General features: G+C 39.9%; 1 protein-coding gene across 1 annotated transcript; it reads right to left on the bottom strand.

Annotated features, from left to right (window-relative positions):
* Nucleotides 1-240: 240 nt before the first annotated feature.
* LOC122431422 (tripartite motif-containing protein 43-like) lies at nucleotides 241-6,479 on the bottom strand. The gene is made up of 5 exons (XM_043452733.1): nucleotides 6,069-6,479; nucleotides 3,629-3,859; nucleotides 2,836-2,858; nucleotides 2,230-2,327; nucleotides 241-740 (listed from the first exon to the last, which is right to left on the bottom strand). The coding sequence occupies exons 1-5, from the start codon at nucleotides 6,477-6,479 to the stop codon at nucleotides 241-243; spliced, it is 1,263 nt and encodes a 420-aa protein (XP_043308668.1).
* Nucleotides 6,480-27,501: the final 21,022 nt, after the last annotated feature.

Consider the following 27,501-nt stretch of genomic DNA (forward strand, 5'->3'; position numbering starts at 1 on the left):
AACCACAGCATACATTCTGGACACATGGTAACAATAGAAGAATTTATTGTCAAGAATATGGAGGGCAACCAAGTGAAATTTGCATTCGACACTATCTTCACATCAAATAACAATAAAGGAAGCTCCATTACAGTAGAAAGTGCCTAAAGGTCAGGAAGTCTCCTTGATATACTGCAGGGGACAAGGGTCCCCTCAGAGAAGGAGTCCTGAGCATCCCGTCTGGGCTGTGACTCAGCCTCCTCACATGTGGCCAGTGCAGATGAAGGGCCTGACAGGGAAAGTGCACACGCCATCATCGTATCTCCAAAGGAGGCAGCGCTTGGCAACATCCACAAAACTAATACTCCCACTGTCACAATCAAGGAACACCCCAACCCTGTCCAGAGGTCTCTCTATGCACAGAGGTGTGGTGGGGGCGGTGGTCCAGAGTTGGTAATGGTCATCCTGCTTCGCACACACAAGGAGAAAGTTGTCCCTGTTGGACTTGTCCAGTATGCCGTCGTCCTTCCTTATCCAGGAATCCTTACAGACACCTACAGCCCAGTCCCAAGAGCTGTCCACGAGCATCTCCCAGTACTGTTTGCCAGAGGTGAAGCTCTGGTCTCCCCATGCAGCAAAATACTTGGATGTTCCACCATCTGAAGATGCATGGAGGCTGCCATGTTCATAAGTCAGACGTCTTGCATCATCGAACAGCCTGATGTGCTGACTGCTTACTTCATTATTGAATGAAAAGGTAACTGTGGAGAGATGAGAGAAAATGTCAGTCAAAATCAGTGTTAAAAATCAAATTATCTACCAGAGAAGGTGGTCCACCTGGAGTCTCACTGGAAATACATTGTAAGATTGGAAGGGCAGTTCTGATTGGAAAGTATAGGATTTAAATATTGCTAACATATCTGCTGAAGAAAGAGCTAATTAAAATGTAAAAAAAAATTCCCACAAGTTTAGAGATTATAAGTTAGGGGGAGGTCAAGGTAATTTCTGGCTGGGTGTAATATTGTATATTTATTATATCTAAAAGATAGGACTCCTGGACATCGATCACCTCCAAGACCATGACAGCATATCTTATCCCCACCTTCCCTACCACTGTGCAAGGAAAAGAGCTGCATTGTAGAAAGGAAAATGGTGATCACTCTACCATTTCAGTTAAGTTAGCAAATGGACACTGAAGAAGTACAACCTAAGGATGGCTTCTTCAGAGTAGTTTCTTTGTAGGGCTTATCTGTCTTTGATCTGTGGTTCCAAACTGAGGCCTAGTCTTCCACTTCCTGTTAAGTCACCCTCCAGGGTGAGGTTTATCACGGAGCTCATTGTGGCCTCATCATCCAACCATTTGCTTCCTTTTGATTTCTGCATTTGATTTTTGAGGCTTATGCATTTTGTCATATTATGTGAGTGGAAAAAGCACTTTATGTCTTCAGTTGCTAAGAACTTGTTAAGCAAAAATGTTTTTAGGACTTCCCTGGTGGCACAGCGCATAAGATGCTTCCTGCCAGTTTAGGGGACATTCCTAATCTGGGACGATTCCACATGTTGTGGAGGAACTGAACCTGTGAATTACGACTACCGAGCCTGTGCTCTTGAGCCCAGGACCCACCACTACTGAGCCCACACGTTACACTTACTGAAGCTCACTCATCAGGGGTCTCTTGTGCTCTGCAGCAAGAGAAGCTGCTGCAATGAGAAGGCCACCACTGTCGTGAAGGGGAACCTGGCTCATCACAGCTAGAGAAAGCCTGAGCAAAGCAACAAAGCCCTCGTGTGGTTAAAACTAAAGAAAGAAAATATTTTAAAAATGATATAAATAAAAAAGAAAAGAAAATGTATTCTTAAAAGAGGTTTTAAAACTCTAACTTCACTTAAACTCTGAAATTTTAATATCCTGTTTTAATTACCAGTTTTCTAGAAGTCAGTGAGCAGCTGACATTGTATGTCATGATATTTCTAGGGCTCAAGAAGCCATTTTGGGAACATGTTACTTTTTTCATTATACAAATTTTTATGAAATTTAAAAATATTTGATGAGGCCTGAATCAAATCAGTATCTGCACCAGCCTGCATGTAATCTGTAAGGATGTTACTGACTCTGTGACCACATATGTCTGCACCTGCCTGTTTGCAGGCTGTTCCCCTGCAGGAGGTGAAAGCTAAGCAGGAAAAGACTCTGTGGACACCATCACTGAAGGAGCCTGCAGAATGGACGCACCATGGGTTGACACTCACCTCGGAAGCGGTGGAGCCAGTCCATCAGCCCGGACATGGGTCGCGCAGGGAGTTCAGGGACCAGGGGCTGAGGCACGTGCCGCTGTGCTGACTCACTCCTGTAAGAGGAAGATACGGGTCATCCTTCCGCTGCCCAGGGCTTTTAAACACAGCCTTTACGATAAGACAACATCCTTCAGCTCAGCATTCTTCATCTAAATCTCTTCTCCACCCTCATGGGATAGAATTGAGCTGTTTTTGGAAAATTACTCTCACTCTTCTTCTTGCCCTGATTCCAGCCCATTTCTCAGAGATAATTGCCTCTCTAACCTCAAATCTGGGAAAAACTAGTCTTTGCACGTCTAGCTGTTTGTGATTTTGAAATCTAAATCGGAAATTACTGACGTTGAAAAAAATTTTGCACTGAGCTGGATAATACCTCCCTCTGCCACAGGAACAAAAAGGCTAACTTCCTTTTGAGCAAGAAATCATACTCAGCAAAACAGGTGCAGACACATGTACACAAGCAATCTAGCATTATCTAGGTAAGTCACGTCATCGCTTTGTTAAATGCTGCTGTATCTCTGTCAGAGCCCACAGGTGCCCTCATCAGCATCAAAAACTTACCATTTCAGTTTGTCTTCCAATTCCTGTCAAGGAAAAAAAAAAAAAAAGACAAGTTAGACCTTATATATAGGCAACCATGATTTGGGTTGGCGAAACTTCAGTAGAGTTCAAATCATCACCATCAGAAACAGTCTGAGACATCTGTTTTCCTTTTCTTTCTGAAAACAAAAACAAAAACCTTTGGGACAACATATTTTATATGGATGGAATGTATTTCTTGATGAGTTAATGAAACGAAAGGTGAAACAGAGAAAGGACAAGAGTGCTGGTGATTCACCCTCCGCTCTCTGCACATTGATCTTTCCTGCGGCTTTTCCCCAGAGTGTAATAAGCTCCAAACTAATGTTTAGTGAGACCTGGTATATCCCAATAGGAAGTGGAAATATATACACACACACACACACACACACACACACACACACACATATACATGTGTATGTGTGTTTGTATATATGTATATACATACATATACGCACTTTGCCCAAATGTCTCCCATTACACATTTGGAGACCAAAAAATGGAATGAGTACATAAGCTGTTCCTTTCTGGTTTTAATAGAGGCAAGTTACAAAAGGAGATTTTGAAAAGGGAATATTCCCTGGGGAATGTCTGGGATCAGAATACTGTAAAGCTTGCTCAGTCATGAGTTGCATGAGTTGTACTTTATCTATAATATTTCCAAGTAGGAGAGAATTCCATCTTAGTCTCAGGGGATGAAGAAATTTACTATGTCACGGAAGTCAAAGGTGTGAACTGCAGGTAATGTATTTTCAAACAGATCCTCAGTTCTTACCTGGAGCAGCTCCACATCTGGTTTAGAGCACATTTGAATGAGCTCCTTGTGTATTTCTTGGAGCTCTCTCTTCTTTCTGATTATTTCCTCTTGCCTTCTTCTGAGTTGATTGCATATGTTTTGGCCTTCTTTTATAACACTCTCTACATAGTAATCTTCTTCCTCTGGGAGAAATGGGGGTGCCATCTGATAAGTTCTCCTAACCATGTCTCCATGTCGATACACATAAAACTGTTGAGAGATGAATTTCAACATCATTTAGTTTGCTCTGATTCACATTCTCTCCCAAGAAGCTACATCCATGCTAAATGCATGCCCTCCCTCATCTCAGAAGTCAAGTTCATTCCTCTTTCCTTCACTTTGTTTTCATTCTTTTTAATTGATCAGAAACCAAACCCACCCTTTCCTCAAACAACTTTCATCTAATTCAGGAGTTCCTAAAACACTTGGAGAAAATCTTTTCATGAATCATTTCTTTCATATGCCCCCTCTTAATTGTGAAAGAGCCCATGTAAGCAATTGAAATTTATGGGTGATTCATGTGTCATATGAAATATCCTCATTTCAATGCTAATAAGTAAGCTTGTGTTTCACCTAGTATCTCCTGGCTTTCTCTCTTAGCAGCCATGCTACATAATACTTTCAGTGTTGGTAATCTCAGGAAACATCTTCCTAAAATTTATTGCCTGCCCTCGAACAGTTGTCCAGCCTCAATCATTTATTGCTAGTGTTCTTTTCTCTATGAATCAGTTTTCTTCCTCCCTGTAAGTTCACAAGCTTCTTCCCATGCTGTTTGGAAGATCATTTCTCTTCATTCCATTTCATATTCCTCCTGGTATTGAATGATTCATTCTCTCATGCTCCAACTCATTCTCCTTATTCCTTTCCCCCTTGAGTTGTTTAACATGTCACATTTTCTCCAACTTGAACCAATATCACTCTCTAGTCAGAGAGCAATCACTCTTCACCATGATGGACACACTCCTTAAAATGTTAAGGAGTTAACTGTTCCTGTTTGCTTTGCATCACCTGGGCTCATGTACTAATCAGATTAGTACTAACCATAGTGCTTTGTACTAACCACAGTACTTTGTGGTTCCCAATGACATGCCTTTTACTTTCTGGAATGTATGACTGACAGAAATCTGTGCCTGAAATAACCCATGGATTTTAAAACATTTACTTGAACTTCAGAACTGGAATTGATCTTAAACTTGAGAAATTTTCCTTGAGATACTGAATCATGTCTATATAATCATCCACATCACACCATAAACCTCCACCTTAGAACTTTCTTCTAATGGGTCTTTTGTTTTAGTTATTGATCCACTGGATTCTAAAGAGCTCGAGAGGCACGAAAATGTTGGTTGAATGGTGATAAGATTTTTTCTGATGGTGTTCAACTCCCTCTCTGAATTTCACTATACATGGTAATTTCAGCTCACATTATTAATGACAAGTGTCTGACTGTCTGCCTCAATCTGTTTTTTTCAGAGAAATATGTTATTCTGCTTACCATCCAAGGGTCAGTTCCTCTGCCATTTTTCTTGAGATTTCTTTCAGTTTCTTGAATCTTTTCCCATAAAGATCTCATTTGGTTTGCCAACTTTTCCTGTAAAAGAATTGTGAATTTTAGTACAAGAAAAGCAAATACATTGGAGTTTCAGAGCCCAAAGATTGGAATGTACTGACGATTATTAGATAAAAGTCCTTGAGGGAGACACTGACAGACCATGGCAGGTGACCAGGTGTCCCTATTTTTCCTCACTCATGATCTGTTTTATGAAATTCTACACTAAAAATCCACACATCATTAGGTAATTATCTGCTGAAGGTATGACTAATTTTCAGCTTCTGTGGCAACTTACATCAAAATTTGAATATACTTATGTTTATCTTCTGTAAAAATCCAATGTACTGACTATATCTTCCTTCTTGTATAGGATTAGAAAACCTGTATTCAATGAAAAGTATTTTGGCACTTGTTGATTTTACAGTCAGTTTCTTTCTTAAAATGAAGGTCCTACAGTGTCATTAGCATAATAATATATCACCCAAATAATTTCAGTTAGCTTCATCAGCCAGCCATTGGATACAATTTCCACAAAGCAGGTATATTGCTCTATATTCTTCACCACTTTACTATTGTAAACTAGATCTGTTCGTGGCAGTCAGTAAAAGTGAAAGTTGCTCAGTTGTGTCCAACTCTTTGTGACTCCATGGACTATACAGTCCATGGAATTCTCTAGGCCAGAATACTGGAGTGGGTAGCCTTTCCATTCTCCAAAGGATCTTCCGAACTGAGGGATCAAACCCAGGTCTCCTGCATTGCAGGTGGATTCTTTACCAAGTCAGTAAAGAGAGGATTTAAGCATCATCATTTTAGTCTCTTAGCTGTACCACCCCCAAGCTTCCTACATGTCTCAGAGGCATCACTCACCCAGGATTCCTCAGCAGCCTCTTCAGCGGGACAATGTCTGTGAGTCTTGTGCTCCTGACCTTGAGAGCAGACCAAACAGAGCAAGCTCTTGCCAGCTTCACAGAAGATCGTCTTTGTCTGCTTGTGGGTCCCACACAGCTGTTCCTCACACTTCAGGAATTGCCTGAGATTGGCTTTTCTAACAGTGGACACCAGATTCTTCAGAAGAAAATTGGTTTTGAAGTTTGTCTGTTCTGATCGTTGTCTGCACACCGGACAACTGGCAGGGACTTCGGCTTGTTCCCAGAAAAGACAAAGACAGGACCTACAGAAGCTGTGTCCACAGCCTATGGTGACTGGGTCTAGAAGGAAATTCAGGCAGACGAGGCAGGTGAGATCCTTCTGGAAGGCTTCTGGGATTTCTGAGTCCATTTTCCTGAGGGAAGAACATCAGTTTATTCCTCTTTCCCCAGGATAAAAAGGGAACAAACAAAATTAGACTTGGGTTGTGACTAAATAATGCACTGCTTAAGGAGCAGAAGAATCTGGATTTTTCATTGGATGCAAATGGAAAACAGAAACACAAAGAGAGCTTTCAAGAGCTGCAGAAAATTTTCTCAGTGGCCTCACCAACACTACCTATTTTCTGGCCTGTTTCCCTTCTAACTACTGGAGAAGCTCAGTTTGCTGAGGTCTTGTTTTCCTCTAGAGAGCACGAGCTTCAGGAGCTTGACCAAATTGATGGCTGTACATGGTGGGTCCTGATTTCTGCAAACAGTCACGATTCTCTATGCCAGTCATTGATTTGGTGTGAGGTAGTTGATTAAGCTTGTGTTTTTATTATTTAACGTAATTATCATGCATTTTCTTTAGATGTCCTTTTTTTTTTATCTCAATCTGCATTTGTATCCAATTTTTTTTTTCTTCTTAAAGCACTTTGAGTACATTCAGAGTCAATAAAGAGGAAACTAAATCTTGGCAAATTGTAACTTATCCAACCAGTGTCACTTTTCTGACTGCTCAATCATTCCCTAGCTTCTTTAAGGTTTCTGTCAAAAATGTATTTTTTGGAGGGATGATAGTTACCTCACTTTAGCAATATTTTCAGCAATTCATTGTGTGCACTCTCAATAGTGTAGAGTATTATCTCTCTGGTATATACCGACACACTCCACTTTTCGGGTAAGTGGTGATAGGTACTACATATTGAATCAAATAGTCTTAAGAAATATTTTTAGAAGCTATATCAAACACAAAACATATCAGTCAGCCACTTTCTGAGTCCTGAAAATGCATGGGGACAACTAAGAAAGAAATGCAATCACAGAAGTAAAACACATCCCCCTAATCATTCCACAGTGCATGCCAAGACAAGCTAACAAAACCGGAACAGGATCATTTCACTAAATTAGTAAACAAGGTTGTTACATTGAAAAAACTCTCATTTTACCAATAAATTAAAATTAGGGAATTTCATTTGTTTTCCCTTAGGAGAGTCACAGGAGCTGCTCTGTGGTGAACTGTGTACTTACCTAAGGAGCTGTAGAAACAGTCTACCCTGGAGAATAATATGAAGTTGGTTCAGGGGTCAAGAGTTCCAAGTGTGGCTTTCAGAAGTCTCAAGATGCAGGTGAACTCCAAACACTCCCTCTCAGTTCTGGAGAAGACTGACTTTGCCTCCTGGAGTCTCCTTATATTGTGTCTCTGAACCCCACCCATTTGTTCAAGTGATTACATTTCACCAGTCCTCCAATGGGGTTAATATGGATGATTAGATTTCCTGAAACAAGACTCCTTTAACAAATTGGCTTATCTTCAAAAACATATCTGCAAACATCCTCTCATCAAGAGTCACTGATTGTATCACAAACCCAACCTGTGCCTCTGTCAATCATTTTTATTTTTAATTTACCAGACAAGTTGGAAAGATTCTTTCATCTCTATAGAGTTTAGCAAATGTCTTGAAAAACTTGGGAACTTGTTTTCTGAGGTTTCACTAAATATATTCTGTCATGGAAGAAGAGCTTTACTGTATTGATTCATTGAATTTTGGATTGTAAAAAAGCACTTCAACATAAGAACTCCTCTGGTCACCACTCTAGAATGGAAATTTCTCTGCCCCATATCCTCACAGAGATCAAGCTTCCCAGTGCCCCCCAGTAACAAAAGACCAGGAAACTCCCTGCCAGTAGAGAAAGGCCCCAGCTCAGACACCCCTTTGGGTCAGTTTCATGAATACGTTACTCTCAGTCAAAACAGAAACAACAGTGACCATCCTGGAAAAATTAAGGCAAAAAATATTTTGAAGAAGTCACACATTTCCTTACCTTTCTTCCCTGACATTTTTTCCACTGAACAATCAGTTTGAGAACACAGAATTTTTTAAAGGAGTAGGAATCTTGACCCTGTCTTTAAGTCTTTTAAGACACATGTACCGTTTGTGTACATTTCAAGTGGCTGATGCTCCTAAGTGCTTGTGAACAAGCTTTTTTAAAATGACAGTATGTTGCAAAGGCACAACCATTCCTTGCTGGGGCAGGTTCTTGTTAACATCAACCCCAAGGGATTTATATTCCAAGTCTTAACCAATTTCCTTACCACTCTCCTTTCCTAAGTGAAATATGCCAATATAGGATCATTGCTACAATAGTATAATTTGTCATAGTCATGAAGTCTTTTTAGGAATGCTGGCATGATAGTGATTTTATTTCTCCATGTTTCTGTATTTTACAAAATAATGACAAAAGTGAGGTCACCAGACCCAAGTATAATGTTTCCTCTTGTGGAGACACTGGTGAACTGGATCACCTCAGAGGAAGAGCTTGAAGATGGGACTAACCCAGAGCTTCCTGTAGAGGAAGACACTGGGCCTATAAGTGTGTGTTTATTAAAAGTCTGCCCGTCAAGCAACAGTGAGAAGATGAATTAGTGTAAGCTCTCTAGTTTAAAATCAGGGTAAGATTCTTGCATGTAAACGTCCTTCATGATCGTCTTAGCTTACTGTAGTGCCTGAGTGAATAATCACAGAAGATGTGTGCATGCTACAATATGGCTGCTACTCTCACTCCCCTCTTTGTTGTCTAGCCCTGCCCACCCGCATGTCACAGAGCCATTGTGAGGTTCTGTGACACAAAACTTATCAAATACAAACGTAAATCTACCTACTTCATTGAAAGTTTATTATGCAAGACCACTCACAAAGTAAATGTTCTAGATATACATTCTGAAACTCAATAAAACGATCATGTTACTACACTTTTCGGATTGAGAAATTAAGAAGGCAAAATTTTGTCTTCTAAGTTTACTCTCTGTGAGCTTGAGTGATGTCAAGGAATTTCTATATTTAATTTTACCTCAATCAGTATTAATTGTCTTGCAGTGTTTTTGTTTTGTTTTAATGTGGAATCAGTTATTTTAAAATATTAATGAAATCTATTATTTTTAAAGAATAATATTAATTCTGCTTCATTGACTATGCTAAAATGTTTGACTGTGTGGATCACAGAAAAAAAAAAAAAAGTGGAAAATTCCTAAAGAGATGAGAATACCAGACCACTTTACTTGCCTCCTGAGAAACGTATATGCAGGTCAAGAAGCAACAGTTAGAACTGAATGTAGAATGATGGACTGGTTCCAAATTGGGAAAGGATTATGTAAAGGCTGTATGCTGTCACTCTGTTTATTTAACTTAAATGTGGGGTTCATCACGTGAAATGCTGGGTTGGATGAAGCACAAGCTGGAATCAAGATTGCTGGGGGAAATATCAATAACCTCAGATATTCAGATGACAGCACCCTTATGGCAGAAAGTGAAGAACTAAAGAGCTTCTTGATGAAAGTGAAAGAGAGTGAAAAACTGGCTTGAAACTCACCATTCCAAAAACAAAGATCATGGTGTCCCATTACTTCATGCAGATAGTTGGGGAAAATGTGGAAACAGTGATGGACTATTTTCTTGGGCTCCAAAATCAGTGCAGATGGTGACTGCAGCCATGAAATTAAAAGATGCTTGCTCCTTGGAAGAAAAGCTATAAAAACCTAGATACTGTATTAAAAAGCAGAGACATCACATTGCTGACAAAGATCTGTATAGTCAAAGCGATGGTTTTTCCAGTAGTCATGTGTGGATGTGAGAGTTTAACCACAAAGAAGGCAGAGCGCCCAAGAATTGATGCCATCAAATTGCAGTGCTGCAGAAGACTCTAAGAATCCCTTGGACTGCAAGGAGATCAAACCAGTCCCTCCTAAAGGAAGTCAACCCTGAATATTCACTGAAAGTACTGATGCTGAAGCTGAAGTTCCAGTACTTTGGCCACCTCAAGAGTTGACTCTTTGGAAAAGACTGATGCTGGGACAAATTGAAGTCCAAAGGAGTAGGCTGTGCCAGAGGGTGATTTGGTTAGCTAGCATCTCTGATTTAATGGTCATAAATTTAAGTAAACTCTGGGAAACAGTGGAGGACAAAGAAGCCTGGCATGCTGCAGGCCGTGACGTTGCAAAGAGTTGGAAATGATTTAGTGACTGAACAGAAACCACAAATGTATTGGAAGAAATCAAAAGGAGTAATTGGAAAAGATATAAGCACCCTAATATTCATTGTAGTAAATATGATCTCTTGTGTCTCTTTCTCAGGATTTAGGCTGTTTTTTTCCCCAATCTACAGAGGTATGTAGGAGGCCTTACAAAAAGCTGAGAAAAGAAGAAAAGTTAAAGGCAAAGGCCAAAAGATATGACACTAAAAGATGAATTCACCAGGTCAGTAGGTGCCCAATATGCTACTGGAGAAGAGTGCAGAAATAACCCCAGAGAGAATGAAGAGATGGAGCCAAAGCAAAAACAGTGTCCAGTTGTGGATGTGACTGGAGATGGAAGTAAAGCCTGATGCTGTAAAGAACAATATTGCATAGGAACCTGCAATGTTAACTCCATGAATCAAGGTAAATTAGAAGTGGTCAAACAGGACATGACAAGAGTGAACATTGACATTTTAGGAATCAGTGAACTAAAATGGACTGAAATGGGTGACCATTATATCTACTACAATGGTCAAGAATCCCTTAGAAGAAATAGTGTAGCCCTCCTAGTCAACAAAAGAGTCTGAAAGGCAGTTTTTGGGTGCAGTCTCAAAAATGGCAGTATGATCTCTGTTCATTTCCAAGGCAAACCTTTCAACGTCATAGTAATCCAAGTCTATGCCCCAACCAGTTATGATGAAGAAGTTGAAGTTGAATGGTTCTATGAAGACCTATAAGACCTTCTAGAACTAAAAGAATAAATAAATAAATAAATGTCCTTTTCACTATAGGGGACTGGAATGCAAAAGAAGGAAGTCAAGAGATACCTGTAGTAACAGGCAAGTTTGGTGTTGCAGTACAAAATGAAGCAGGGCAAAGGCTAACAGAATTCTGCCAAGAGAATGCACTGGTCATAGCAAACACCCTCTTCCAACAACAAAAGAGAAGACTACACATGGACATCTTCAGATGGTCAATACTGGAATCAGATAGATATACTGTTTGCAGCCAAAGATGGAGAAGCTCTCTACAGTCAGCAAAAACAAGACGAGCTGACTGTCTCAGAGCATGGACTCCTTATTGCCAAATTCAGACTTAAATTGAAGAAAGTAGGGAAAACCACTAGCCACTCAGGTATGACCTAAATCAAATCTCTTATTATATACTGGAAGTGATGTATACATTCAAGGGATTAGGTCTGATAGACAGAGTGCCTGAAGAACTATGGATGGAAGCTCATGATATTGTATAGGAGGCAGTGATCAAGACCATCCCCGAGGAAAAGAAATGCAAAAAGGCAAAATGGCTGTCTGAGGAGGCCTTACAAATAGCTGTGAAAAGAAGAGAAATGAAAAGAAAAGGAGGCGGGGGAGGAGCTAAAATGGCGGAGGAATAGGACGGGGAGACCACTTTCTCCCCTACAAATTCATTGAAAGAATATTTGAACGCTGAGCAAACTGCACAAAACAACTTCTGATCGCTAGCAGAGGACATCAGGTGCCCAGGTAAGCAGGCTGTTGTCTTCAAAAGTATGTAGGACAAAATATAAAAGATAAAAAGAGAGATAAAAGAGCTAGGGACAGAGACCCATCCTGGGAAGGGAGTCATAATAAAGGAAGTTTCCAAACACCAGGAAACCCTCTCACTGGCAGGTCTGGGGGAAGTTTTCGAATCTCGGAGGGCAACCTAACTGGGAGGAAAAATAAATATAACCCACAGATTACATGCCTAAAAGCAACTCCCAGCAGAAAAGTACACCAGACGCTTGCATCCGCCACCAGCAAGTGGGGGCTGAACAGAGAGGAGTGGGTGGCATTGCTTAGGAACAAAGGAAGGGCTGAGCAATTCCAGAGAGGAGCTAGCCGGCTGCAGACCGGCCCATCCCCCGCCAGAGGCAGGAGGCAGGGGGGAGGGGAAAGGGGCAAACTCCGCCCCAGAGACCGCACCCCCTACCAAACTGCAAACAGGCTCCCAGTTTCCAACCAGAGACTTCCTGAGATTCTGGATGGTTGACATTTGCCAGGAGGGTCGTGGCTAGAAACCAGCTCCCCAGAATAGACACAAGGCGCACTGGACCAGAGCACGCAGAAACTGAGACTGGGACCGCGGAGGGGATAAGGCGCACCACACCCGGGGAGAGTGCTCTCGTCAAGCTCCTGGCTGCCTGAGCTGCTCAGGCCCAACTGAGTCTGTGCTTTTGTGGAATACCCGAAAACTGGAACCGCATGCAACTCAGGGCTCGCTCCCTATAGAGCAGCCTGGAGCCTGAGCAGTGTAGCACACGCGCTGTGAGCCGGGACAAACCCAGTGTGGCCAGAACACTGCGAGTGCTCCCCACACACGCCAGTGACATTTGTCTGCAGCGCCCCTCCCTCCCCACAGCACGACTGAACAAGTGAACCTAAACAAGAGACCATCTCTGCCCACTTGTGTCAGGGTGGAAATTAGACACTGAAGAGACCAGCAAACAGAAGCCAAATAAACGAAGGGAACCGCTTCAGAAGTGACAGGTGCAACAGATTAAAATCCCAGTAGTTAACACCAATTACACCGGAAGGGGCCTATAGATATCGAGAAGTGTAAGCTGGAACAAGGAGATATCTGAAACTGAACCGAACCCACACTGCCCGCAACAGCTCTAGAGAAATTCCTAGATATGTTTTTACTTTTTTTTAATTAAAATTTTTTTCTTTTTTTAAAATTATTTCTTCTTTTATTTTCTTTTAAAATTCCCTCTGACTCCTCTATTAATCCTCAATTTTCATTTTCATATATTTTTTACTCTTTTTTAATTAATTTTTTTCCATTTTTTTTCTTTTTCTTTCTTTTATTTTCTTTTAAAGTCCTCTATTGCTCCTCTATTACTCCTTAATTTTTATTTACATTCTCATATATTTTTACTATATCTTTAATTAAAATTGTTTTCTTTTCTTTTAACTTTTCCTTTCAAGTCCTCTATTACTCTCTATTACTCCTTAATATCATTTTCGTTTCACTATAACCTTGCAAAAAACAAAAGACCATATTTTAAAAGTGAACTTCATATATATTTCTTAATTTTTTTGTGTTTTTGTTTTTAATATTGTATTTTTAAGAGTCTAACCTCTACTCTAGATTTTTAATCTTTGTTTTTCAGTATTTGATATCAATTTTGAACATTTAAGAATCCAATATCCAGTACCCATTTTTACTCAGGAGTGTGATGATTACTCTTTCCCCCTTTTGACTCGCCTTTTTCTCCCCCAGATAACCTCTATTTCCTCCCTCCCCCTTCTCTTCTCAATCCAATTCTGTGAATCTCTGTGGGTGTTCCGGCCTACAGAGAACAATTAGGGAACAGAGTACTGCGTAGATCTGTCTGTCTCCTCTTGAGTTCCCCTTTTTCTCCTCCTACTCATCTCTATCTCCTTCTTCCCTCTACTCTTCTTCATGTAACTCTGTGAACCTCTCTGGATGTCCTTCACGGTGGAGAATCTTTTCACAATTAACCAAGAAGTTTTATTATCAGTGATGTATAGTTGGAGAAGCCTTGAGGCTACTGGAAGAATAAGACCAAAAGCCAGAGGCAGGAGACTTAAGCCCAAAACCTGAGAACACCAGAGAACCCCTGACTACAGGGAACATTAAGTAATAAGAGATCATCCAAAAGCCTCCATACCTACAATGAAACCAACCACTACCCAAGAGCCAATAAGTTCCAGAGAAAGACATACCATGCAAATTCACCAGCAATGCAGGAACAGAACCCTGAGCACTCCAGAGGTAAGAAATCCAGTTCCATGCACCAGAACACTGACACAAGCTTTCCTAACCAAGAAACCTTGACAAGCCAATCGTCCAACCCCACCCACTGGGAGAAACCTCCACAATAAAAAGGAACCACAGACCACCAGAATACAGAAAAGCCACTCCAAACACAGCAATCTAAACCAGATGAAAAAGCAGAAAAATACCCAGCAGGTAAAGGAACATGAAAAACGCCCACCAAGCCAAACAAAAGAGGAGGAGATAGAGAATCTACCTGAAAAAGAATTTAGAATAATGATGATAAAAATGATCCAAAATCTTGAAAACAAAATGGAGTCACAGATAAATAGCCTGGAGACAAGGATTGAGAAGATGCAAGAAATGTTTAACAAGGAACTAGAAGAAATAAAAAACAGTCAATTAAAAATGAATAATGCAATAAATGAGGTCAAGAACACTCTGGAGGGAACCAACAGTAGAATAACGGAGGATAGGATAAGTGAGGTAGAAGATAAAATGGTGGAAATAAATGAAGCAGAGAGGAAAAAAGAAAAAAGAATCAAAAGAAATGAGGACAACCTCAGGGACCTCTGGGACAATGTGAAATGTCCCAACACTCGAATCATAGGAGTCCTAGAAGAAGAAGACAAAAAGAAAGGCCACGACAGAATACTTGAGGAGATAATTGCTGAAAACTTCCCTAAAACAGGGAAGGAAATAGTTACACAGGTCCAAGAAACCCATAGAGTCCCAAACAGGATAAACCCAAGGCAAAACACCCCAAGACACATATTAATCAAATTAACAAAGATCAAACACAAAGAACAAATATTAAAAGCAGCAAGGGAGAAGCAACAAATAACACACAGGGGGATTCCCATAGGATAACAGCTGATCTATCAATAGAAACTCTTCAGGCCAGAAGGGAATGGCAGGACATACTTAAAGTAATGAAAGAGTATAACCTACGACCCAGATTACTGTACCCAGCAAGGATCTCATTAAGATATGAAGGAGAATTTAAAAGTTTTACAGACAAGCAAAAGCTGAGAGAATTCAGAACCACCAGATCAGCTCTTCCAGAAATCCTAAAGGATCTTCTCTAGACAGGAAACACAGAAAGGTTGTATAAATGGGAACCCAAAACAACAAAATGGCAATGGGACCATACCTATCAATAATTACCTTAAATGTAAATGGGTTGAATGCCCCAACCAAAAGACAAATACTGGCTGAATGGATACAAAAACAATACCTCTATATATGCTGTTTACAAGAAACCCACCTCAAAACAAGGGACACATACAGACTGCAAGTGAAGGGCTGGAAAAAAATATTTCACACAAATGGAGACCAAAAGAAAGCAGGAGGCGCAATACGCATATCAGATAAAATAGACTTTAAAATAAAGGCTGTGAAGAGAGACAAAGAAGGACACTACATAATTATCAAAGGATATATCAAAGGGTATATCAAAGAAGAAGATATAACAATTATAAATATATATGCACCCAACATAGTAGCACCACAATATGTAAGGCAAATGCTAATGAGTATGAAAAGGGAAATTAACAATAACACAATAATAGTGGGAGACTTTAATACCCCACTGACACCTATGGATAGATCAACTAAAAGAAAATTAACAAGGAAACACAAACTTTAAATGGACCAGCTAGACCTAATTGATACCTATAGGACATTTTACCCCAAAACAATCAATTTCACCTTCTTCTCAAGTGCAGACAGAACCTTCTCCAGAATAGATCACATCCCGGGCAATAAATCTAGCCTTGGTAAATTAAAAAAAAATTGAAATCAGTCCAGTCCTCTTTTCTGACCACAATGCAGTAAGACAAGATCTCAATTGCAGGGAAAAAAAAAAAAAAAAAAACTATTAAAAATTCAAACATATGGAGGCTAAATAACATGCTTCTGAATAACCAACAAATCATAGAAGAAATTAAAATATGCATAGACATGAATGAAAATGAAAACACAACAACCTAAAACCTATGGGACACTGTAAAAGCAGTGCTAAGGGGAAGGTTCATAGCATTATAGGTTTATCTCAAGAAACAAGAAAAAAGTCAAATAAACAACATAACTCTACACCTAAAGCAACTAGAGAAGGATGAAATTAAGAACCCCAGGGTTAGCAGAAGGAAATAAATCTTTAAAATTAGGGCAGAAATAAATGCAAAAGAAATAAAAGAGACCATAGCCAAAATAAACAAAGCTAAAAGCTGGTTTTTTAAAAGATAAACAACATTGACAAACCGTTAGTAAGACTCATTAAGAAACAAAGGGAGAAGAACCACATCAACAAAATTAGAAATGAAAACGGAGAGATCACAACAGACAACACTGAAATACAAAGGACCATAAGAGACTACTACCAGCAGCTCTATGCCAATAAAATGGACAACTTGGAAGAAACAGACAAATTCCTAGAAAAGTATAACTTTCCAAAACTGAACCAGGAAGAAATAGAAGATCTTAACAGACCCATCACAAGCACAGGAATCAAAACTGTAATCAGAATCTTCCAGCAAACAAAAGCCCAGGACCAGATGGATTCATAGCTGAATTCTACCAAAAATTTAGAGAAGAGCTAACACCTATCCTACTCAAACTCTTCCAGAAAATTGCAGAAGAAGGTAAACTTCCAAACTCATTCTATGAGGCCACCATCACTCTAATTCCAAAACCAGACAAAGATGCCACAAAAAAAGAAAACTACAGGCCAATATCACTGATGAACATAGATGCAGAAATCGTTAACTAAATTCTAGCAAACAGAATCCAACAACATATTAAAAAGATCATACATCATGACCAAGTGGGCTTTATCCCAGGAATGCAATGGTTCTTTAATATCCACATATCAATCAATGTAATACACCACATTAACAAATTGAAAGATAAAAACCATATGATTATCTCAATAGATGCAGAAAAAGCCTTTGACAAAATTCAACATCTATTTATGATTAAAACTCCCCAGAAAGCAGGAATAGAAGGAACATATCTCAACATAATAAAAGCTATATATGACAAACCCACAGCAAACATTTTCCACAATGGTGAAAAATTGAAAGCATTTCCCCTCAAATCAGGACCAAGACAAGGGTGCCCACTCTCACTACTACTATTCAACATAGTTTTCGAAGTTTTGGCAACAGCAATCAGAGCAGAAAAAGAAATAAAAGGAATCCAGATAGGAAAAGAAGAAGTGAAACTCTCACTGTTTGCAGATGACATGATCCTCTACATAGAAAACCCTAAAGAACCTATCAGAAAACTACTAGAGCTAATAAATGAATATAGTAAAGTTGCAGGATATAAAATTAATACACAGAAATCCGTTGCATTCCTATACACTAACAATGAGAAAACAGAAAGAGAAATTAAGGAAACAATACCATTCACCATTGCAACAAAAAGAATAAAATACTTAGGTGTATATCTACCCAAAGAAACAAAAGGCCTATACATAGAAAACTATAAAACACTGATGAAAGAAATCAAAGAGGACACAAACAGATGGAGAAATATACCGTGTTCATGGATTGGAAGAATCAATATTGTGAAAATGAGTATAATACTCAAAGCAATCTATAGATTCAATCCAATCCCTACCAAGCTACCAATGGTATTCTTCACAGAACTAAAACAAATAATTTTACAATTTGTATGGAAATACAAAAAAGCCTCGAATAGCCAAAGCAATCTTGAGAAAGAAGAATGGAATGGGAGGAATCAACCTGCCTGACTTTAGACTCTACTACAAAGCCACAGTCATGAAGACAGTATGGTACTGGCACAAAGAAAGAAATATAGATCAATGCAACAAAATAGAAAGCCCAGAGATAAATCCACATACATACGGACACCTTATCTTTGACAAAAGAGGCAAGAATATACAATGGAAAAAAGACAAGCTCTTTAACAAGTGGTGCTTGGAAAACTGGTCAACCACTTGTAAAAGAATGAAACTAGAACACTTTCTAACACCATACACAAAAATAAACTCAAAATGGATTAAAGATCTAAATGTAAGACCAGAAACTATAAAACTCCTAGAGGAGAACATAGGCAAAACACTCTCCGACATAAATCACAGCAAAATCCTCTATGACCTACCTCCCAGATTATTGGAAATAAAAACCAAAATAAACAAATGGGACCTAATGAAACTTAAAAGCTTTTGCACTACAAAGGAAACTATAAGCAAAGTGAAAAGACAGCCTTCAGAATGGGAGAAAATAATAGCAACCAAAGCAACAGACAAAGGATTAATCTCAAAAATATACAAGCAACTCCTGCAGCTCAATTCCAGAAAAATAAATGACCCAACCAAAAAATGGGCCAAAGAACTAACAGACATTTCTCCAAATAGACATACAGATGACTAACAAACACATGAAAAGATGCTCAACATCACTCATTCTCAGAAGAATGCAAATCAACACCTCAACGAGGTGCCATTGCACACCAGTTGGAATGGCTGCTATCCAAAAGTCTACAAGCAATAAATGCTGGAGAGGGTGTGGAGAAAAGGGAACCCTCTTACACTGTTGGTGGGAATGCAAACTAGTACAGCCACTATGGAGAACATTGTGGCGATTCCTTAAAAAACTGGAAATAGAACTGCCATATCCCCCAGCAATCCACTCCTGGGCATACACACCGAGGAAACCAGATCTGAAAGAGCCACGTGTGCCCCAATGTTCATCTCAGCACTGCTTATAATATCCAGGACATGGAAGCAACCTAGATGCCCATCAGCAGACTAATGGATAAGGAAGCTGTGGTACATATACACTATGGAATATTACTCAGCCATTAAAAAGAATTCATATGAATCAGTTCTAATGAGATGGATGAAACTGGAGCCCATTATAAAGAGTGAAGTAAGACAGAAAGACAAAGACCAATACTAACGCATATATATGGAATTTAGAAAGATGGTAATGATAACCCTATATGCCAAACAGAAACAGAGACACAGATACAGAACAGACTTTTGGACTCTGTGGGAGACGGCGAGGGTGGGATGTTCAGAGAGAACAGCATTGAAACAAGTATACTATCAAGGGTTAAACAGATCACCAGCCCAGGTTGGATGCACGAGACAAGTGCTCAGGGCTGGTGTACTGGGAAGACCCAGAGGGATGGGATAGAGAGGGAGGTGGGAGGGGGGATGGGAATGGGGAAGACATGTAAACCCATGGCTGATTCATGTCACTGTATGGCATAAACCACTACAATAAAAAAATTAAAAAAAAATAAAGAAACGGAGAAAAGGAAAGATATTCTCATTTGAATGCACACTTCTGAAGAATAGCCAGGAGAGATAAAAAAGCCTTCCTCAGTGATCGATGTAAAGAAATAGAGGAAAACAATAGAATGGAAAAGACTAGAGATCTCCTCAAGAGAATTGGAGATACCAAGAGAATTTTTCATGCAGAAATGGGGCAAATAAAGGACAGAAATGATACGGACCTAAGAGAAGCAGAAGATATTAAGAAGAGATGGCAAGAATACACAGAAGAACTATACAAAAAAGATCTTGATGACCCAGATAACCATGATGGTGTGATCACTCACCTAGAGCCAGACATCCTGGAAAGTGAAGTCAAGTGGGCCTTCGGAAACATCACTACAAACAGTGCAAGTGGAGGTGATGGAATTCCAGTTGAGCTATTTCAAATTCTAAAAGATGATGCTGTGAACGTGCTGCACTCAATATGCCAGCAAATTTGGAAAACTCAGCAGTGGCCACAGGACTGGAAAAAGTCGATTTTCATTCCAATCCCAAAAAAAGGCAATGGCAAAGAATGCTCAAACTACTGCACAATTCCACTCATCTCACACGCTAGCAAAGTAATGCTCAAAATCTCCAAGCCAGGCTTCAACAGTATGTGAATTGTGAACTTCCAGATAGTCAAGCTGGATTTAGAAAATGCAGAGGAAACAGAGATCAAATTTGCAACATCCATTGGATCATTGAAATAGTAACAAAGCTCCAGAAAAAAACATCTACTTCTGCTTTATTCACTATGCAAAGCCTTTGACTGTGTGGATCACAATAAACTGTGGAAAATTCTGAAGGAGATGGGAGCACCAAACCACCTGACCTGCCTCTTGAGAAACCTGTATGCAGGTCAGGAAGCAACAGTTGGAACTGGACACGGAAAAACAGACTGGTTCTAAATAGGAAAAGGAGTGTGTCAAGGCTGTGTATTGTCACCCTGCTTATTTAACATATATGCAGAGTACATCATGAGAAACGCTCGGCTGGAAGAAGCACAAGCTGGAATCAAGATTGTCGGGAGAAATATCAATAACCTCAGATATGCAGATGACACCAACCTTATCGCAGAAAGTGAAGAGGAACTAAAAAGCCTCTTGATGAAAGTGAAAGAGGAGAGTGAAAAAGTTGGCTTTAAGCTCAACATGCAGAAAACTAAGATCATGGCATCTGGTTCCATCACCTCATGGGAAATAGATGGGGAGACAGTGGAAACAGTGTCAGACTTTATTTTTTGGGGCTCCAAAATCACTGCAGGTGGTGACTGCAGCCATGAAATTAAAAGACGCTTACTCCTTGGAAGGAAAGTTATAACCAACCTAGATAACATATTAAAAAGCAGAGACATTACTTTGCCAACAAAGGTCCATCTGGTCAAGGCTATGGTTTTTCCGGTGGTCATGTATGGATGTGAGAGTTGGACTGTGAAGAAACCTGAGCGCCGAAAAATTGATGCTTTTGAACTGTGGTGTTGGAGAAGACTCTTGAGAGTCCCTTGGACTGCAAGGAGATCCAACCAGTCTATCCTGAAGGAGATAAGTCCTGGATGTTCATTGGAAGAACTGAGGCTGAAGCTGAAACTCCAATACTTTGACCACCTCATGTAAAGAGTTAACTCATTGGAAAAGACCCTGATGCTGGGAGGGATTGTGGGCAGGAGGAGAAGGGGACGACAGAGGAGGTGATGGCTGGATGGCATCACTGACTCGATGGGCATGAGTTTGAGTAAACTCCGGGAGTTTGTGATGGACAGGGAGGCCTGGCATGCTGTGATTCATGGGGTTGCAAAGAGCCGGACAAGACTGAGTGACTGAACTAAACTGGTATGTGTGTGTGTGTGTGTGTGTGTGTGTGTGTGTGTAAGCTAACTGGTTTATTAACATTTTGAGACAAAAACATCTAATTGAGAACAAGGATCAGCAGCAGGCAAAAAAAAAAGCTTCAACACTGAAGAATATAAAATTAAAGATTAAAAGTCCCTGATGTCAGTTAAGTTTACATAAGGTGATTTAAGATAGCAAGATTTCAGTTATTATCATCGTTAGCATTCCCATATTATTATTTATTGCAAATAAAAATGTTTACTAAATGCCACATTTATTGAGAAACAGAGTTCATATTCAGGTCTTTTTCTGGGTAGGCAATCATTTGTAGTATACCAAAAATGAGAGAATACTTACGTTTTAATACTTTTTCTGCTAAATAGCATGTGACCTTGCCTGGATTTGTGGTGTGTCAGACTGTCTAGGGTAAATTGCGGGAATTTCAGAACACACTGACTACTTCCTGGCACACAGATCTCCTACAGCTATTCAAGCGAATATTAGACAAGGTGCTGCTGTGAAGGGATGTCTCAAGAGGCAGGTCAGGTGGTTTGGTATTCCCATCTCTTTCAGAATTTTCCACAGTTTATTGTGATTCACATAGTCAAAGGCTTTGGCACAGTCAATAAAGCAGAAATAGATGTATTTCTTCAACTCGCTTGCTTTTTCAATGATCCAGCGAGTGTTGGCAATTTGATTTCTTGTTCCTCTGCCTTTTCTAAAAAGAGCTTGGACATCTGGAAGTTCACGGTTCACATATTGCTGAAGGCTGGCTTGTAGACTTTTGAGCATTACTTTACTAGTGTGTGAGATGAGTACAATTGTGTGGTAGTTACAGCATTCTTTGGCATTTCCTTTCTTTGGGATTGGAATGAAAACTGATTTTTTCCAGCCCTGTGGCCACTGCTGAGTTTTCCAAATTTGCTGGCATATAGAGTGCAGCACTTTCACAGCATCAGCTTTTAGGATTTGAAATAGCTCAGCTGGAATTCCATCCCCTCCACTAGCTTCTTTGTAGTCATGCTTTCTAAGGCCCACTTGACTTCACATTCCAGGATGTCTGGCTCTAGGTCAGTGATCATACCATCATAATTAACTGGGTCGTGAAGATCTTTTTTATACAGTTCTTCTGTGTATTCTTGCCATCTCTTCCTAATATCTTCTGCTTCTGTCAGGTCAATACCATTTCTGTCCTTTATTGAGCCCATCTTTGCATGAAATGTTTCCTTGGTAGCTCTAATTTTCTTAAAGAGATCTCTAGTCTTTCCCATTCTGTTGTTTTCCTCTATTTCTTTGCATTGATCACTGAGAAAGGCTTTCTTCTCTCTCCTTGCTATTCTTTGGAACTCTGCATTCAAATGGGTATATCTTTCCTTTTCTCCTTTACTTTTTGCTTCTCTTCTTTACTCAGCATTTGTAAGGCCTCCTCAGGCAGCCATTTTGCTTTTTTGCATTTCTTTTTCCTGGGGATGGTCTTGATCCCTATCTCCTGTACCATGTCCATAGTTCGTCAGGCACTCTGTCCATCAGATCTAGTCCCTTAAATCTATTTGTCATTTCCACTGTATAATCATAAGGGATTTTATTTAGGTCATACCTGAATGATTTAGTGGTTTTCCCAACTTTCTTCAATTTCAGTCTGAATTTGGCAATGAGGAGTTCATGATCTGAGTCACAGTCAGCTCTCGGTCTTGTTTTCGCTGATTGTATAGGGCTTCTCCATCTTTGGCTGCAAAGAATATAATCAATCTGATTTTGGTTTTGGCCATCTGGTGATGTCCATGTGTAGAGTCTTCTCTTATGTTGTTGGAAGAGGGTGTTTGCTATGACCATTGCGTTCTCTAGGCAAAACTCCATTAGCCTTTTGCCATGCTTCATTCTGTACTCCAAGGCCAAATTTGCCTGTTACTCCAGGTGTTCCCTGACTTCCTACTTTTGCATTCCAGTCCCCTATAATGAAAAGGACATCTTTTTGGGGTGTTAGTTCTAAAAGTTCTTGTAGGTCTTCATAGAACCGTTCAACTTCAGCTTCTTCAAGAATACTGAAGTGGTTTGCTGTTCCCTTCTCCAGTGGATCGCATTCTGTCAGAAATCTCCACCATGACCCAGTCATCTTGGGTGGCCCCACATGGCATGGCCTAGTTTCACTGAGTTAGACAAGGCTGCAGTCCATGTGATCAGATTGGCTAGTTTTCTGTGATTGAGCCACCATCATCACATGAAGCTATTCTTTATAAATGTGAATTCTCTCCCTTGTTTTCTGTCACTATAAAGAATATAGTTCACTGACAATCCTTCTCTCAGAAATACCAGGATTATCATTTCCAAAATTCCCTTCTTCTTTTTGAATTTGCTTGCAAAAACACAAATCTTTGGTATACAATAAAAAATAGGTGCAATATATATTGGAATATATATATGTATGTGTGTGTGTGTGTATATATATATATATGTGGAATTTGTATATGAACAAAGCTCATGGAATCTGAAACTATGCTGGAACTTCTCCATCTTCCAAAAATCCCATTGTGTCATTCAGCTTCCTGCATGTCCCATTCCCAACATCAGCCTGAGCAGGGTGTCCAGGAAGTGACAGCACCTTAATGAAAAAATTTGAGAGATTTTTCTCTTGAGTCCCAGATTTTATTTCACTTAGTATCTTTGCAGTTGACTTCTCTGGTGGCTCAGCTGGTAAAGAATCTGCCTGCAACCTGGGAGACCTGGAGACCTGGGTTTGATCCCTGGGTTGGGAAGATCCCCTGGAGAAGGGATCTCCACTCCAGTATTCTTGTCTGGAGAATCCCATGGACTGTGTTATATTGATCATTTGGTTGCAAAGAGTCAGACACGACTGAGCGACGTTCACTTTCATCTTCCCATTTTAGCACAAACTCTGTAGAGTTAGAGCCTTGCAGTTAATGGGATATATTGGGGTTCAGTGAATATTGCCTTGGAAGAGTTTAGGACGTTTTAGAACATTTCTTTTAAAAAAGAGTTTCTATTTTGGTGTGAAGTGTTCAGTTCAGTTCAGTCGCTCAGTCATGTCCAACGCTTTGCGACCCCTTGGACTGCAGCATGCCAGCCCTTCCTGTCAATCAACAACTTCTGGAGTTTACCCAAACTCATGTCCATTGAGTCGGTGATGCCATCCAACCATCTCATTCTCAGCCATTCCCATCTCCTCCCACCTTCAATCTTTCCGAGAATCAAGGTCTATTCAAATAAGTCAGTTATTCGCATCAGGTGGCCAAAGTATTGGAGTTTCAGCTTCAGGATCAGTCCTTCCAATGAATATTTTCAGGACTGATTTTCCTTAAGGATGGACTGGTTGGACTTCCTTGCAGTCCAAGGACTCTCAAGAGTCTCCTCCAACACCATAGTTCAAAAGCATCAATTCTTCAACGCTCAGTTTTATTTATAGTCCAGTTCCCAACTGCTCCCAGGTTCGCACATGTGAAGTGTAAAGAAAGTGAAAGTGAAGTCCTCAGTCGTGTCCAACTCTTCGCGACCCCATGGACTGCAGCCTACCAGGCTCCTACGTCCATGGGATTTTCCAGGCAAGAATACTGGAGTGGGTTGACATTTCCTTCTCCAGGGGATCTTCCTGACCCAGGGATGGAACCCCGGTCTCCTGCGTTGTAGACAGACGCTTTACCTTCTGAGCCAAGTTAGAAACAAAACCTAAATGACATAGAGTCAAGAGACCGGGAGAGGGTGTGTCAAGTCCTGGTAACAGAGTGGACCCCAACAAGAAGAAAGGCTACTTTCCTGACAATTAAGCCAATGAAAAACCGAAGAATCTTTCCTTACCATAGCCTTTCCCCTTCTTTTTCCTCTCTAAAGGAGAGCTTTTCTTAAACAATAGTAAACTGTTATTTTTTGCTGTAGCTAATGAGGACGACCTCATGCATGGAGTTTCCAGGCAACCCGTCAGATTCCTGACTAAGCCCTTATCATTTGTGTCCAGTATAAAAGAAAGGCCTAGCAGGGACACTGAAGAACTCATCTGAGTAGAAGGAATTCTTGGCGGCATTCAAGAAACCAACATCTCTCCTTCAACATCTAGAAATACACCAACCCCGCCTGCTCACAAGTTTTGCTATGGAATGAAAAACACATTGAATGGGGGCGGCGTGGGGGGAAGTCAGAAACTGTGGGAAATCTTCTTTCTCACACGTAAGAAATGAGTCTGGATTCAGTGTTCCGTCTTTCTTAACTCTGAGTCCTTACCCAAGGCTGAAGCTCCGTCCCAGAAACCCACTACTTCCTGCTCCCGCTGATATTGTGTAGAGGTGAAGGTCTGGGCTCCTCCTGGAGCTACTAGTTAGAGCACTGAGAATTCAGAAATGCATCTTGATGGTCATGTCTTCACCGATAACTTCTCACATTGTCAGACAGCCTGTGAGAGTAGTTGGTTACTTGATTTTAGGAACTTTACACAGTTGAAACAGAATAAGAGTCCAATAAAAGTCAATTTTAAATGTCAAATTGTCTTTGACATAAGAGCTTCTTCCTAGAATCTACCTGGATAAGAAAAGCAGGCTTAGACTCATAGACAGTTCTGGCTGGAAAATGTCAGACCCAAGCCCTACAAGCAAAACTGCAGTAGAAGCTACATCTAACCCCAGACAACAAACTTGCTAACATTCAGAGATTATAGAGGTCTGTTTGTCTTTTGTTTGGTCTGATTACACAGTATTGCTTTTGCTCTGGCTGTAACTGAACACACAATAGCGGATGGTGGTTATTCCCCAAGACTCTGTTCTTTTAGTCATTCCCAGCATATCGTCTCATACCCCATCATTCTATTATGCAATCTGTATGCACATTTGAAATAATGATGCTAGCTTGTCAAGTTAAGGATTATGGCATAAATGTATAATACAGGATAGACTAAAAGAAATCACAATCTGTGAAAGAAATGTGATACTGTCTATGAAGTTTGGCCACCATCTCTTAAGATTTTCTCTATTTTGACTGTTTGCATTCTATTCTTCAAAACATTTTCCTATTTAATCAAAGATGGGCCATCATGGTCCACTCAAGGAAAGATACTTTATTTTTTAATTTTTTCTGAAGTATGTTTGATATGTTTGATTTACAATATTGTGTTTAGTTTCAGTTGTATAGCAAAGTGAATCAGTTTATATATAAACTGATATCTCCACTCTTTCTTCATACTGTTCATGGGGTTCTTGAGGCAAGAACACTGAAGTGGTTTGCCATTCCCTTCTCCAGTGGACCACGTTTTGTCAGAACTCTCCACCATGACTCGTCCATCTTTGGTGACCCTGAAAGGTATGACTCATAGCTTCCTTGAGTTACACAAGGCTGTGATCCATGTAGTCAATGCAAGAAGGTAAAGTATTTCTGAAGAGGCTTTACAAACAGCTGAGAAAAGAAGAGAAGGGAAAGGCAAAGCAGAAAGGGAAAGATATTCCTAACTGAGTGCAGAGTTCCAGAGAATGGCAAGGAGAGCTAAGAAAGCCTTCTTAAGTGAACAATGCAAAGAGATAGAGGAAACCAATAGAATGGGAAAGATGAGAGATCTCTTCAAGAAAATTGGGGATAACAAGGGAACAGTTCATGCAAAGATGGGCACAATAAAGGACAGAAATGGCTAGGTTTTATCTTTATGCTTAGAACCCACTTGACTTGATTTTTTTGTGGATGATTTGTGCTATTTATTGGAACTTTCTGGGTTTTTTGCAGTTAGTGTTTCAGTATAAGTTTTTGAAAAGATTACCGTTTCTCCACTAAATTCCTTTCACTTTTATTTTAAAAAATCCATTTTCACATATACAGAGGTGTATTTCTGAGTTCTTTCTTTTTGTGCCATCGATTTAGTTATTTCTTTGAACACCAACACCACTCAGTTGTGATTACTGTTGCTTTAAATAAGTTTTGACATTAGGTAGTATTATTCCTCCAATTATCTTCTTTGCAGTAACACAATAATTTATTGCCGCTGGGAGTCACGTTCTATAAATGTCCATTAGGCCAAGTTGGTTTATAGTGTTGTTGTGTCCTTCATGATCTTCTATTTAATGTGT

The sequence above is a fragment of the Cervus canadensis genome, chromosome 29 (assembly GCF_019320065.1).
Source record: "Cervus canadensis isolate Bull #8, Minnesota chromosome 29, ASM1932006v1, whole genome shotgun sequence".
Taxonomy (NCBI): domain Eukaryota; kingdom Metazoa; phylum Chordata; class Mammalia; order Artiodactyla; family Cervidae; genus Cervus; species Cervus canadensis.